This window comes from Somniosus microcephalus, chromosome 14 (assembly GCF_052327205.1).
Source record: "Somniosus microcephalus isolate GS21.2 chromosome 14, FLI_Smic_1.0, whole genome shotgun sequence".
Classification (NCBI taxonomy): Eukaryota; Metazoa; Chordata; class Chondrichthyes; order Squaliformes; family Somniosidae; genus Somniosus; species Somniosus microcephalus.
Genome location: NC_141000.1, coordinates 83,240,551 through 83,256,945, shown reverse-complemented (window position 1 = coordinate 83,256,945; position 16,395 = coordinate 83,240,551). Strand labels below are relative to the sequence as shown.

The 16,395-nt window shown below is 44.9% G+C and overlaps 1 protein-coding gene across 1 annotated transcript in view; it reads right to left on the bottom strand.

Annotated features, from left to right (window-relative positions):
• spag17 (sperm associated antigen 17) overlaps positions 1-16,395 on the bottom strand; it is a 348,837-nt gene that overhangs the window by 77,845 nt on the left and 254,597 nt on the right. Inside the window, 4 exon segments of the mRNA XM_086006806.1 lie at positions 394-445; positions 1,625-1,738; positions 5,575-5,748; positions 7,069-7,202. Of these exon segments, the coding sequence (XP_085862932.1) occupies positions 394-445; positions 1,625-1,738; positions 5,575-5,748; positions 7,069-7,202 (474 nt within the window).

Sequence of the window (16,395 nt, the reverse complement as noted above, 5' to 3'; positions counted from 1 at the left end):
TTGCTATGGGTCTGGAGTCACATACGGGACCAGACCAGGTAAAGATGGTAGGTTTTCTTCCCTAAAGGACATTAGTGAACCAGATGGGTTTTTACGACAAGTAAAGACAAAAAGTTTCATGGTTACCATGACTGATACTTCCTTATTAATTCCAAATTTATTTAATTAACTGAATTTAAATTCCCCCAGCTGCCTGGGGAAGGACTGCATAGGAATAATAGTGTTATTTTTGTGATAATGTTAAAGAAAAAAGAAATCACGTCTCCGGATTATTAGTCCAGGCCTCTGGATTATTAGTCCAGCAACATAACCACTGTGCTACGATACCCCTTGAAGATTATTCAAAAGTTCCATGCATCCCATGCACTTGTCATGTAAAACCTGGAAATGTACCTTTGCTTGCTTCCTTCTCTTCTGCTTGACATACTTCATCGTCAGGGAAGGACTGCGTAGGAATAATAGTGTTATTTTTGTGATAATATTAAAGAAAAAAGAAAGACTTGCATTTCTATAGTGTCTTTCATGATTTCAGGACATCCCAAAGCGCTTTACAGCCAATTAAGTACTTTTTGAAGTGTAGTCACTGTTGTAAATAGGAAATGCGGGAGCCAATTTGCACATAGCAAGCTCCCACAAACAGCAATGAGATAATGACCAGATATTCAGTTTTTTTAATGATGTTGATTGAGGAATAAATATTGGCCAGGACACTGGGGATAACTCCCCTGCTCTTCTTCGAAATAGTGCCATGGGATCTTTTACGCCCACCTGAGAGAGCAGATGGGGCCTCGGTTTAACGTCTCATCCAAAAGACGGCTCCTCCGACAGTGCTGCACTCCCTCAGTCCTGCCCTGGAGTGTCAGCTCATGTGGTGAATGCTGATTCACTGTAATCCTTCAAGCAAGAGATAGATCTCCTTGTACAAGAGGTAGGTATCCTGTATCGTAAATTAGGGCCAATGTGATCTCCTGGACTAATTTCAATCACCTAAGGGGGTTGGAGAAGAATTTTCCAGATTTTATTCCCTAATTGGTGTGGGTTTTTAATCTATTTTTTTGCCTCTCCCAGGAGATTACATTTCTCCAGTGGATGGGGAATGAATGTATTATGATGTGTAAAGCATCACAATTGTGTGGGAGAGGCTGGATGGACCAGTAGATCTTTTCCTGTCCATCCTTTTTGTATGTTTACATATTGTCTCTTGCCTCATTTGTTGACCATGGTTGCTTAACAAAAAAGTGCAGCCGTTGCCTTTTAGGGGTATGTACTGGTTTTGTATTGTACCAGGTACCACTTTAAATACTTCCCACTGTTTATCTGTAGGCTTACTCATTAACAGTTCAGCCTAGTTTTCTGTGGTTTTCAGCCAATTGAAACAGTTCTTGACTCGAATATAATCTCCCACTCTGATCTTTTGGCATCTGTAAGACAGGTTTCTGGATCTGTGTCAATTATGAAATTAGTTTTGTGATGTGACTCACAATCATGAGAAGTGAGTCACATCATAAAGAAATATGTAACTTTAGTTATGAGCTTCTCTCGAAACTGCCTCTTTTCATAGCAGCTAATTCCAGTTGGTTGAACCAGTCAAGTAGCAGTGCTAACTACAACAGTGGTTTCTTACCAGAACCAATTTGAGCAGATCAGCAGCATGGACAACCTCTTCTTCACTCCGTGGCTCCTTAGGTATCATTTCATTTATCTTTTGCTCCTTCTGCAGAATAACTTCTATGTACTCCTACAATTAAAGAAATATTACTCCAAACATCAGAAAATTTAGAACTCGTCTACAATGTTATGATTCTTTGATGTATGTGATATAATACCTTGGACTGAAAACAAGCTTGTAAGCTTAAAATGACTAAGATCCTAGCATATCAGAAGGTTGATTTTCCTTTGGTTTTGGCACCGGGTGCACCTATTTTTGGGCAGAGGAAAAATGGGCGTTGACTTTCTCTTGGGGTTTGGGCGGTTTGCATTTCAATGTGCTTGAAAAAGGTGCTGCTTTTTCAGTGAGATTTAAATGAATGCTAAGTGCTGTAATCCATGGCTATGACTAGCTTTTGTCCACTTCCATTGATTGCAGGTCAGGTGCAGGCTGCCCCCTGGCACTGTTTGTAAGTACTCTGTATTTTGACTGCTGCATTAATTTAAAGTGCCAGGCTGAAGGTTTTGACACCATTGTAATTTTGTTAGTGGGTCACAGTATAGGAGAAATTTACAAAACTTAATGTTGCACTGTGTGGCAAAATCTTGGGAGAGAACTAGAAACTAGTGGAACCCCACCATCCTCATCAACAGAGTGGAAATACTGTCTGGATTCCTTTACACTTCACTTATTTGGAGGAAGAGGAGGATGACCATGAAGCAATTCTAGATGCCAGGATAGTCAGTCTTCAGAGATAAAGAAGGGCACCAACCTGCCCTTACCCTCTTTGCTGGATCTATCAACCCAAAGGAGTAGTGCCTTTGATGGCTATGGTTCAACAAGGTGGTCCAAAAGCTCTGTAGCTTGTTGGAGAAGGTCAGGACACACACAGTACTCCTTGTTGCAGTCAAGGGGACCACTGCATTGACCTTGAACAAGGTAATTCCAAGAGGCCACTGGCGATATCTGCAATATTAGTCAATCTGCAGGACATCACTTAGTGATGGTAGCTTGTTCAGAAAAGTGAATAGCTAAATAAAGTTCTGCAGAGATCCAGGGAGGTACCAATTCAAGCCTGAGAATTCTTCTGGATAGCAGAACTCTCAAAGTATAGGGGATCATTGATGGGGTGCAGAAAACCATTAACGTTCCTCCTTGCAGGAGTGTCGCCTTCATGCATCGCAAGGCTATTAACATCCAGCTGGTGGCTGACCATTGGCACTGTTATATGCAATAGAAAGCCAAATTCCCAGGCAGCACTCATGATGAGTTTTATTTTCCATCTCTCGACCATACTATCCATTTTTGATTTCCAGCAAGTAAAGGGTTGGCTTCTTGGGGATCAAGACGATCTACTGTTGATTCCTCTGCACCATCAAAGCCCATGCCTCACAAGGGCAATAATAGAAAACATTATTGAGGAAAAAAAGACTTACATATATATAGTACCTTTCATGACCTCAGGATGACCCAAAGCGATTTACAGCCAATGACGTACTTTTGAAGTGTAGTCACGGTTGTAATGTAGGAAACGTGGCAGCCAATTTGCACACAGCAAGCTCCCACAAACAGCAGATAATGACCAGATAATCTGTTTTAGTGATGTTGTTTGGGGGATAAATATTGTCCAGGACACCGGGAGACCTCCCCTGCTCTTCTTCGAAATAGTGCCATGGGATCTTTTACGTCTACCTGAGAGGAAAGACGGGGCTTCGGCTTCACAACCCATCCGAAAGACAGCACCTCTGACAGTGTAGCACACCCTCAGTACTGCACTGGAGCGTCCCCCTAGATTTTGTGCTCAAGTCTCTGAAGTGGGATTTGAACCCACAACCTTCTGACTCAGAGGCGACAGTGCTACCACTGAGTCACAGCCACAGCTGATATTCTCAAACAACGCTTGACCTGGACAGGTTAGGGGATGTCCTGCAGTAGCAGCCTGTCAAAGTTTCCCGATTGTCTGTATACGGCACAACACAGCCATCGAAAGAGGGATCCTTGTTTTACTGAGGGCACTGCATTGACCTACTCGGCAACCCTTTTCCAGGCAGCCCTGATCCAGCTTGCTGAGGAGGGTGGACATCACACTCAAACATAGAGCATCTCCATGGCATCACCACCCTGCTACGATTTGGCAGAGCTGTGGCTCCTCTCTTCCCAACAGAGACAAGGAAAAGCAGAATTCAACAATTTGCAGTCAACAGAAAGTGCAGATGTCACTCTATGGAACAGTGCCTGCACATTCATGCTCCATTCCTGGAAATTCCACTCCTCCTGAGCCTGTGCATCCTAGCGCAGGGCCCAAATCATGCTGAGAGTGCACAAGTACTATGTAAATGAGGGGACAGTAGAAAACTTGGATACCTATTGTCAGTGTGCCAGTAGTGCGAAATGTACCAGTGTAAATGTGTTATTGCCATCAGTGTGCCCAGAGCAGAACTTCAGTCCCTACATTCCATACAAAGCTTTTACAGATGAAGGCTGGGGGTGGTAAAAGCATTGTCCTATCTCATGAGCAGTAATGGTAAGTAATTAAAGTACTTTAATACAGCGTGTGGGAGAGAACGGTGTAAGTGGCAGACATGTTGAGTATTGTGCATTGTAGAAGGTGTCCTCTTACTTTGCCTGAGTCACTAAGGTTATTAGACTTCTTTCTGTACTGATTGGGATAGTTGAGTTGGTACTGACTATCTGGACATCTCCTTCTACTCCCCCTGGGCAGTTCTTCTTGAGGCACTGTGATACTCCATGCCACAGAGATCCTCCCTTCTTCGACCTGCCTTCCTGCAACAACATTTTTACTGCTGCATCTGTGAACCTGGGGGCTCCCTGCTGGACATTTTCTTTGAACTTTGTTTCAGCAAAATGATAATGACGTTTTCCCTTTGAGCTGCTACATGCATTTAAATCCAGCACTAGCATGCTATTTCTTGCCTTCCCCCTAATGATTTAGCTCCTAATCACAGAATTATGGAATTTTACAGTACAGAAGTGGCCATCGTGCCTGTGGCAGCTCTCTGAAAGAGCTATCTACTTAGTCCCATTCCCCTGTCCTTTCTCCATACCTTTGTAAGTTTTGCTTTTACAAATATTTATCCTTTTAATAGCTATTATGGATTCTGCTTCCATCATTGTTTCTAGTAGGACATTCCATGACCTAACAACTCTTTGCATAAAACAATTCACCTAACCTCCCACTTCATTCTTATGGTGATGGTCTTAAATTATCCCCAAAACCTGGCAGTACTTTTAATTTGTTATTTAATCCTTTCATTGGCATGGCCGGTCCACTTATGCTGAAGCAATTTTCTTCCCCCCACCTGAGGTGGACTCTAGTTGCACTGCAAATGCAGCCTGTGCCAGCCCAAGCCTATGTCTAAAATACTTAATTGTCCCAACCTCAGGAAGTGGACACAATTTCCATTCCATTGAAGATTTTGCCCCAAATCTGTCCTGGGCCATGATCTTTTAGAAATGTTTTTTGATTGAATATTTTTTTATATCCTATAGAACTGAGAGACTGTGAAGAACTAAGTGAAATAAAAAAGTGCCTGGGGAATACTCTTTTTGATACATATACAATAGCTTGTTGTACATTATCTGCATAAACTGAGGAAAACTTAAGAGCTTACAGAACATTTTGTTATGAGAAGATACAATGGCAAATGCAGAAATCCCACTATATAGGTAGTTTGTGACAACTTTTGGGAAAGATAATAGGAATCTTTGACCCCTCGCACTCCTTTTTAGCTCTGAAGCGCCTTGGGATGTTTTACTACATTAAAGGCGCTGTATAAATACAAGTTGTTGTTATTGGCGTATCAAATTAAAAAATTTGAGCAGAAATTCTGGTCAGAATTTTAAGTGTATTATTTTGTTCTGCATATAGCTTCTGCCACTCCCTCCAAAAAGTTTGAATGAAATACCTTAAGACAACTCTGCATTTTCTGCTGCATTTCTGTGTTTATAGGCTCATATTGAAAGAGCTGATGGACTTCTAGAACAGAGGGACACTTTAAGACAGTCGGAGGTGAAGAGTCTTCTTGCTGGCTGTGCAGATCGGAGAGGTGTGTGCCAAAAGGAGGCCCTGGTATCTTGCACTGGAAACATTAGAAACCAAAAGAGAAATCAGTTTTTCTTTGTATCAGACAAACATCAGTAAAGATTTCTGCATCTGTAACATCTACACCCAACATGACAGCAATCAATGGTAAACAAGTTTAGATTTGAGATCATTACTGCACCTTTTAAAATGTGTTAAAAAAATCTCCACATGAAAAATGTGGGAAACATCGTAAAGCTCATAAACCAAGCAGATATACATTGCTTTCTGCATTCAGGTCAGAATATTTTTACCCTCAAACTTTTTTCCTCCCCTCCTGAAAACAGTGTCATTGATTTGAACTGCCCCTGTCCAGCAGAAACTGCGGGGGGGAGGGGAGCGAAGGAGGGGGTGTGGGGCAATTAAAATGGAGCGGAGGACTTCCCCACTCTGATCTAGCCAACTGCCAAATTGCTGTCAGGATCCGGATCCAAGACAAGAAGTGTGTAAAGTGTAATTAAAAAAAAAAGGCAGCCACTTCCAGCTGACTAACAGGCTGTTTTGATCAGAAAGTTGGCCAGGGGCATGCTAAGGAAGCTTGGCTGTTAAAATCGGATGAGCCTCCCTGCTACCGTGCCTGGGCAGGCCGGTGCTCGCTAGGCCGTTTTCCCGCCCAGGAGTAAAAATGGACCATAGTAACTCTACTGTGGTATAATTCCACAGATGCTGATAGCCCGCCAATATCTTACTCAAAATGTCAGTGCTTGTTTATGAACCAGGACAGTGAATGTCAGCCAGTTATATGACTATGTGAGCTGTCACAGCTCAGCCTGATTTTGTGTGGCCCCATCCATCGATACAGATACATTTGCAGCAAGAGTCCTTTGATAATAATGAGGAATGAGAACTCCTTTGCTAGCTGAGACCACTGTCGCCATGGCTGAGATCAGCTAACTCAGCACAGACGTGGAATTATACTAGCAGCACTAGCACAGCACCAAACCAGTATAAAAGAAGCTTGTGCATCACATCATACAATGCACTTATCCATTAAGCCATCTGTGAGATAAGATTTTACATGCTAATTTATATAATTGTCAATACATTGGTTATTCACATTAGTTTCATAAATACAGAAGTCAGCAAGGGCATGAAAACATTAAAAAAAGGAATCACAGCATCATACATTTTGTGCTGTACACAGGACGTTACAGAAACAAATCTATTGATACAAGTTTTGGAACTTGAAGTTTCTTAAAAATTACAGAAGTACTAATAACTCTATAACTAGGAATAATGAACAAGAATGAGAAACGACAACCCAATCCTTCCCCTTGCTCCAACTAATACTGTATATTGCTTGAAAGGATTAAGGTACCTCTACTTGAGGAGATGTGTCCCACTTTCTTGATTGAAGGTTGGGGGGGATAATGTTAGCTACATCCTTCTTAATTAACCAGCGTGATCCAATGTCTTCAGTGGACGGCTGGAGAAAAGTGATACCCAAGACACCTGTTTGAAGTAGAGATGGAAAAAGCTTAAAGTAAAAAGAAATATAACAAAATATTTCTATTAAAGTGAGGTGTATTCTTTAAATACTTTTAATATAAAACTCTACATTACATTCAAATTACTTTGTGGATACCAGAATATAAATAACTATTTTTACTTGGAAAATTATATTCTCCCACCATTTCCCATTTATAGTAAGAGAGTATAATGGTCTCAGCTATTTATTTCCTTACAACTAATGTCAATGTCCACCTGGAAATGAGACACACGGGAGGAATTTTAACCCAAAAAAATGGGTGGGTTGGGGTCGGGTGGGAGGTTAAAGAGTTAAAGATCTGAATCCCGACCCCAACCCGCCCACTTCCGGTTTGAACGGAGGCGGGACGGGATCGGGCAGCCAACCCGATCCCAGGAGGCAGGTCTCCTATTTAAATATTATAATGAGACGGGTGTGCCTCATGGTGATCCACCATTACAAATTTAACTCTGGCTGGTCGGGTTGCCAGGGCCACAGGGAAACCGCTAGCTAAAGGACTGCTGGATCCAGGAGGTAAATCCAGGAGGTAATCCAGCATCCCTGCCTCACTGCTGCAATGGGTATCAGAGCACAATTGATCAACAAAGTCTTCTCTTCTGTTTAACAGTCTACCTTTGTCATCACTGCCTTCATTTCTTTTCCTCTACCTTAAAATAATGAACCAATCCTTCCATCCAGTATCCATTCTAGATCATGATAACACATCAGACTTCTTTGTCCCTACTTGACCATGCCAATAACAACTACCGGATTGAATAAGTGCACGCTTTCCTGTATGACTCTAGTCTATACTAATAACAATGCACAATACATTCTATTTTAATACAACTAACTTCAAAGTGAACACAAACAAACTTATACTTTCCTCACACCGTGCTTCCCCAGGTTGGCTAAATGTGCATTTCTTGCACCAATTTTTGTTTTTCTACTAGGTGCAACCTAAGGGCCAGTATCGAGAGAGGTGAATAGCTGCTCTTGTGCTACAAAAGGGTCGTGGGATCTAGGGGGCACTCCTCTTGTGGCAGCTTGCTTCTGGGAGGGAGCCACTGCTGACTGCAACTCGGAAGCTTGTGCCTTGGCAGCCTTCTCTCACCTCCTACATGCTGCTAGTGTTGTGCTCTCTGAGGGAACCCTGGAGGCTTGGCACGTGCTGCTATCTAGAGAGATGGCAGCTTTAGGCAAGTTCATTAGCCAAAGCTATTCTACTGGAACATCTTTTGGCATTTTGATTTCTCCTTCCCTGCATGTAGGAAATGCAGATCCTGAAAGTACTAAAATACATCAGCTTGCATCCTGACTACCATAATTTGGAAATTGCTATGCAGGGTACTAATCTATGCCCAACTGCCATTAGGGAACCAGTCTGTGCTTCTGTGGAGGTGGAGGGATTGACTGGTCCCTGCTGCTTCTCAGGCGGGGTCTGCAGCGGACAAGTTAGTAGAATGAGCAGACTGATGGCAGATGTAATTTAATGTGCACAAGTATGAAGTAATGGCCCAGAAATTCGGGTCGGGGGCTTCCCGCGGGTGCAAGCCCCCAACCTGCACTTAACTACCGTGCCGGCAGTTGAGCTGTGGGCCCCTGTGGAATTGTGATCCTGGGCCTCCTCCAACTGCCGGCACGCAGTGCTTGCGTATCCCAGGGGCACAGTTAGTTCGATGCATCCCCTGGGATCATGTGGGCCAATGGTAGCAGGGAATGCTTCATTCGTAAGTTTGACAGAAGACCTGTCAAACCTATAAATACTATAAGCCCCAAAACATCACTAAATCTTCAAATACATTTTTTTTTTAAATCACATTTTTAAAATAAACTATAAATTACATGAAATAACTATTTTAAACAATAATTTAAATTTTTGAATTTTTTAAATTTATTTTCTAACGGGGCTAAAAATAAACTTACCTTTCTTTAAAGTATTTAAAAATAATAAACCTGTGAAAAAATGTTTTAATTTTAATTAATTCACCCCTTACCTTGTAAAAAGCAGGCCTTGCGACTGCTTTTTACATGTCTACCTTCTGGAGATATACCCTCCTGGGAAAACCTGCAAAAAAAATGTAAGTTCGATGCGCACGCGCTGCCTCTCCTGCGCACGCGTTCCACCTCTTAACCCCTTCTTTCAGGGGAACGGAAGTGCCGGTTTCCCACACATGCGCAGTGCATGCACAAAATCGGCACTTCCATTGGGCTTACGGGTGAGTACCCCATGCGTACTCACCCGTGGAGACCCGAATTTCTGGGCCAATATATTTTGGGAGGAAAAATAAAAAAAATCAGGTTATGCAGGCTTGGGATTGCGGGATTTGCTGGGGGAGGGGTGGGGCGGGGTGGTGGGCGGGTGGGGGGATGTGGTCGGCCGATCACAGCAGAAGATTTATTTGAGGGGCTGGGGGTGGGGGGAGGGAGCACTCCTGCTCCTCCTGGCCCATAAGCAGTGCTCTAAAAAGCACTTACCTGCTTCATCCAGCTGCTCCTGTCTCCAGTTGGTTGCCAAGTTTCCTGAGCGCTGGGAACCCAGCTGGCCGGAGGTAAATTTAAATCAGTCTCCCAACTGCACTGAGAGAGCCTGATTTAAATATTATAATGAGGTGTCTCGCCTCTCGAGAGCGGGTCACAGACTCGCCTGGCAACGCGCCGCCATAAAAATGGCCACCTGTCGTGAGGGGTTAAAATTCCCCCCTTAGTGTAAGTTCTGTGACTTAAAACTTATGTCATGAAATTGACTAAGTTTCTCTAGATTGGTCAAGAGTAATGTAATGATTTATAAACATGGGGAAGGTTTATAGTAGAGGGTAGACAAAAAATGGAGAGGAAAAACATCTTCACAAATCTAAGGAAATGTATAAAATTATATTGTAGCAAGAACAGAATTCATAAATCAACAGAAACATGTAGAAGCATTTCCTACATGCAGGGAAGGAGAAATCAAAATGCCAAAAGATGTTGCAGTCAAAATTACCATTACTAAAGAAATATTCCAAAATTCTCAACGAATGTACATTCCATTGAGAAATAAAAACTCCATGGGAAAAGTGATCCATCTGTGGTTAACTAAAAGAAGTTAAGGATAGTATTAGATTAAAAGAGGCTTATAATCATAGAATGGTTACAGCACGGAAGAAAGCCATTCGGCCCGTCAAGCCCGTGCCGGCTCTCTGCAAGAGCACCTTAGCTAGTCCCACACCCCGACCCTTTCCCCGTAGCCCTGCAAATATTTTTCTTTCAGTTACTTATCCAACTCCCTTTTGAAAGCCGTGATTGAGTCTGTCTCCACCACCCTTTCAGGCAGTGCATTCCAGATCCTAACCACTCGCTGCGTAAAAATGTTTTTTCTTATGTCGCCTTTGGTTCTTAAATCTGTGTACTCTGGTTCTCGACCCTTCTGCCAATGGGAACAGTTTCTTTCTATCTACTCTCTCCAGACCCCTTATGATTTTGAACACTTCTATCAAATCTCCTCTTAATCTTCTCTGTTCCAAGGAGAACAATCCCAGCTTCTCCAGTCTATCCACATAACTGAAGTTCCTCATCCCTGGCATCATGCTCGTTAATCTTTTCTACACCCTTTCTAAGGCCTTCACATCCTTCCTAAAGTGCGGTGCCCAGAATTGGACACAATGGGCTGGATTTTCATTGAGGAGTCGGGACTACAACTTTCGGGGTTGTAGTCCTGCCTCCATCGAGTTCTAGCCAACCCACGCGATTTTGACTTGATTGACCTTGTTGAGCTCGCCCAGCGGGCTCAGCAGGCCAATTAAGGGTCACCCGGCAACAGGTGACGTCACAGATTGAGATTTCATCTGTCAAGACCTTTTGACAGATGAAATATCAGCGTTTCACAGCTGTTTGAAGCTGTCAAACACTGACAATCTGTACTCCAAGTTAATTCCTTTCTCTCAGGATGATTTAGAGATCTCAACAGAACAGAAAGCAGAATGCTGGAACTTTTGACAGATCGCGGCCATTCTGCTTTCTGTGCCGGTGAGATGAGGGACTCCCGAGACCTGAAGGAAGGAAGGCTGTAAAGGTAAGTACATGTAAGTACAACTACTTTAAACACACCAAACACACTTACCTCTGCACTCATGTACCCATCACTCACCTGAACACCTGACATCTCGACCCCTCCAAGCCCTTCATCCCGACGGCCCGCCTCGCTAACTTGGCGTGGTTTGGAGCGGTCGGGAATCCCACACTTCAGGGATGAAAATAGGGATTAGGCTAAAAACTGCCTGTTAACAGGCAGTTAATTGGCACTAATCCCCTTTCCACCTCAGGGAGGCGGGTCCCAGTGCGGTTCGGGTACCCACCTCCTTTGAAACTGGCATGGAGGCGGGATGGATTTGTGCCCCCCGATTTCGAGATTTTAACCCCCCACACGCCTCCAATCCCGCCTCCACGGCCCAATGAAAATCCTGCCCAATATTCCAGTTGAGGCCGCACCAGTGTTTTATACAGGTTCATCATAATTTCCACACTTTCGTAATCTATGGGCTGGATTTTGTCAGTGTGGGCGGGCTGGGGTGTGTCAGGTGGAAATCGTGTCAGGACCCCGACTCCTAAGTGAAGTATTGAAAAAGTGCGATTTTCCTCTAATTGGCCAATTGATTTCCAAATGTCAACGATCAAGCAAAAGTGTGCTCCTCGGTTTGATGAGCCCTCCCTCCAAGCTCTGGTATACGGAGCCAGCTGTAATAAGGAGGGGCTGTTCCCTTCCTCAGGGAGAAAAAAGCCACCCCAGCAGACAAAAGCTGTGTGGCTACAAGTGGCCCAGGTTGTCAACTCCATTTCAATGAGCCGCAGAACATGGCTGCAATGCAGGAAGAGGTTTCATGACCTTCTCCGCACCGGAAAAGTGAGTATGACTTTCCCATCACCCTCAATCTGATCGCCATCGCCTCTCCTCACCAGCACTCTGCTTTGCCAACCTCTTCCTCCACATCCCACTTGACACTTACATGCCTGCACCCTTACCCATTCCCTCTCTCTCTATGGTCACATTCACTTAACTATTTGACCATGCAGCCCTTACATTTCCTATCACTGTGATGCCATGACAACAACTACTTACAACACACAGGGAGGGTCCTTTGTATCCTTCTAAGCATCTATGCTATGCATTCACTACACTCACTCCTTCCATGGTCCATGGAGGAGCTTAGTCGCAAGGGTATTGAAAACATGGTCATTGTTCAGAATAGAATGACATCTCCTGAGGAGCGATGGTCAGCTACTGAGCAAACAAACCAGACCTTCATGGAAGCCCTCTGGAGTAGGACTTCCAGTGCAGAAACGGGTCCTCATGTCCCCCCTGCAGTGCAGCAAGGTGCTGTCAAGCCACTTGCTACCTCTGAAGTGGGGCTGACCCATGAGAGGGATGTTAAGGAAGTGGGGGCTCCTCTCCAAGTGCTCACACGACCATGCGACAGCAAAGCCCTCGGTCAGAGCCCCACCAGAGTCCTCACCCAAATGAGATGGGCGTCTCAGCCCCTGCACAGCCATAGGAGCAGGAGACTGTTGGCGAGCCCACACAGGTTCGCCACCCCAGAGGATGCCCGCCAAAGGCATCAAGACAGAAGCAGCAAGAGAGCGCGCAAGTGGCCTCCACATCTGCTGAAGCCACAGGGGAAGCACCACGTAGGAGCATGCGTAAGAGGAAGATAAAGCACAAGTAGTCACAAGGGTAGTCACTTGGGTGCTGTGTTTTGTTTTTGGATCAGCCATCATTGTGATTGTATTATAAAGTGTTTTGATGGCAAACTGTTGAAGTTGTGGCCTGTGTCATTTCGCAAATGGGTCTTTCACATTGAGGGCTTAGGGCACCTTGCGATTATCAGAATGGTGGTCAGGGTGATAGGATTCCATAGGTTCTTCTCCATTGTCGATGATCTGGTAAGAAGGAGCGAGACTAAAGTGTTTGATTGTGTAGGCTAAGCAAATCTGGCCAGGATGAATGCGTCCCTTGCATCCTGGGCAGCAATGTTGTCGCGCGCTGGCACCTTCTGGCCTGTGCATCTTCAGGTGGGTGACTAGCAGCTTGGCGCTCCTGTTGATGCTCCTGCTGTTGGTGCTGCTGTTGCTCATGGTTCTGCTGCTGCCGTGGCTGGTCTGCATCCGAATCTGATGTCCAGGAGGAAAGGAATTAAATGTTCGCCATGCTTCTGGAATATGCCTCAGTTGAAGAAGCGCTTAATCAAGATGGGGAGAAGGGTTTTCCAGGAGGTCACACTAGAGATGGGTGTCAGGCTCCAAACTTCCACAACACTGAGTATGCCTGCTAAAAGTGCCCCCAGACCTGAAACAACAAAATTCTGCCACCTGCAAATGATCATCGGTGAAAACTCCTTTGTAATGGTGGAGCTGCAGCTGTTCGTAAGCAATCCACTGGTGAGACCGCCAGGATTACCTGGTGTGTTCCAGAGGAGGTGTGTAGGAGGGGGGAAATGTGTTAAAATCGGAAAGGCCTCTCAAAATGGGATTATAGAGGCAATTAAGTGGTTGTTAAGGGCCTTAAGGGCCTACCCTGCCGCTTGGAGGCGGGATGGAAAGTGGGTCAGAAAACACGCACTTGGGAAAATTGCTCGGAGGCGGGATGGAGGTGGCCCATCCGCCAGTTTTGGTGATTTTAACAACTCGCACGCCTCCAAACCCGCCTCCTCGGGGCTGGGAAAATCGAGCCCCATACCTCTATTCATGAAGCCCAGGATCCCATAAGCTTTTTCAACTGCTTTCTTAACCTGCCCTGCCACATTCAATGATTTGTGCACATATACCCCTAGGTCTCTCTGTTCATGCACCCCCTTTAGGATTGTACCCTTTAGTTTATATTTCCTCTCCTCATTCTTTCTACCAAAATGTATCTGTCATAAATCGCAACTTCTACAAGAAGTAACTCAGGGAGTACTACTGAACGGCCAGCTGAGGGCGCCGTACGAGGAGTATAAATACTCGGGCATGGGCCCACCTTGGCCAGAGACAATCTGGAAACAGGAAGCTAGTGACTACTAACTAGACCTCCATGTTTTGTTACAAGTCGATTAAAGCCTTGCTTTATGTACAACCAAGTGTGTAGTGAGTCTTTATTACGTCAATTTAATCGACTTGTTATCGTCTCCACGCCTTGGGTGATTCGGAACAACCAGCTGCAACTTGAACCGCAGAAAGGGACTTGGGCAAGAAACTGATCCATCATGGAAAAACTCCTTAGACCCGCTCGTCTCGATCTGGACCCGAATACACCTGCGGTAGCATTGGTTTTGTACCTTTAGCAACTTTCTTGAAGAATGTGGGGCGGGTGCCTCTAATAAGTTATGAATGCTTATTAACTATGTATCCCCTCATGTGTATGATTATATTGAGGACTGTATAGACTACGGCGCTGCTATCCAAATTTTATAGCAGCTATATGTCAAGTCCCCGAATTAAATCTTTGCTCGACATCTACTGGCCACAACTCGGCAGCAGCCTGGGGAATCACTCGATGAATTCCTCCAGAAACTTCGCAGACTCAGCAAAGATTGTAACCTTAAAGCGGTTACAGCTGAACAGTATCAAGAGGAACTAATCCGCGATTCCTTTATCAATGGGATTGCGGCCCCTTTTATACGTCAGCGCCTGCTGGAAAATAAAACCCTCAATTTACGAGCTGCTTATGACCAGGCGTGTTCCCTGGACTTGGCCAAGAAGAATGCAGACACTTATCTCCCACCACGTGCACGGGCGGCGGCCATCACCTTTAATAAGTCTTTTGATAGGTCTCGGGTGGATGCCCCCGCTGATGATGACTCTACTCTAACGGACGACGACCCTACCCTAGAGGCCTTTGCTGATGACGACCCCGCCCTAGCAGCATCCTGGCAATCAGGAAGAAAGTGTTTCTTTTGTGGAGGTACGTTCCATTACAGAAAATTTTGCCCGGCTTGTAATGCGACCTGCAATCATTGCAGCAAGAAAGGACACTTTTCCAAGGTATGCCAGTCACGGGCCACTGCTAACAAGAAAGGCCGCTCCTTTAAAGTATACCGGTTGAGAGCTCCTGTTAGCTTCACAGCTGCTATCTATGGAGCTGCTCCTCCCCCAAGGACCACTGCTAAGGCTATAGCTGCCGAAGGAAAAATTATCCCTCCTCCCATCACAGCTGTTTTTCCCCAAAGTTTGTCCCATGCAGCCACGAAGGTTTCAGTAAATGGGCACATTCTAAGCGCGCTAATTGACTCCTGCAGCTCTGACAGCTTCATTAGTAAGCGGGCTGTCAGTAGGTTAAAACTGCGCATCTATCCCTCGGACAGGGAGATTGCAATGGCTCTGACTCTGACCACCAATTCTTCTGGCTTCTGTCTTGTCAACCTCATCCTCAATGGTCACACGTATCCCTCCACCCGGCTCGGAGTACTCGAAAACTTATGTAGTGATGTGCTTCTGGGACAGGACTTCCAGAAGCAGCACAAAAGACTCACTTTTAAGTTTGGAGGGTCGAAGCCGGAGCTTACCATTTCTAAGGTGCCATTTTGTGCGCTCTCTGCAGCCTTACTCGGTGAGCCCTCCCTGTTTGCCAATCTCTCCCCCCGCTGTAAACCCATAGCCACCAAATCGCGGCGCTTTAGCCAAGACGACCGAGCATTTATCGAGGCAGAAATCTCTCGCCTTTTAGCTGACGGTATTATCGAGCCGTGTTCATCTCCCTGGCAGGCTCAAGTCGTCATTGTGAAAAACCCTTTAAAACAACATAAGAAACGTCTGTGTATTGATTATTCGCAGGCTATTAATCAATATACCGATCTGGATGCCTACCCGCTACCACGCATAAATGACATGGTCAACAACCTTGCCAAATACAAGGTATTTTCAACCTTCGATTTAAAGAGCGCGTACCATCAGGTACCGCTGAAAGACTGACAAAACGTATACGGCCTTTGAGGCCAATGGTCGGCTTTATCAGTTTCGTCGCCTTCCATTTGGGGTCACCGATGGGGTGGCCGTCTTCCAACGGGCAATGGATGGTCTAGTCCGGCAAGAGAACTTGACAGATACCTTTCCGTATTTAGACAATATCACTATTGCCGGCCATGATCAAAAGGAGCATGACGCCAATCTTCAGAGATTTTTTGACGTTCTCCGTCGTCGCCACTTAACGTTAAACGAATCCAAATCGGT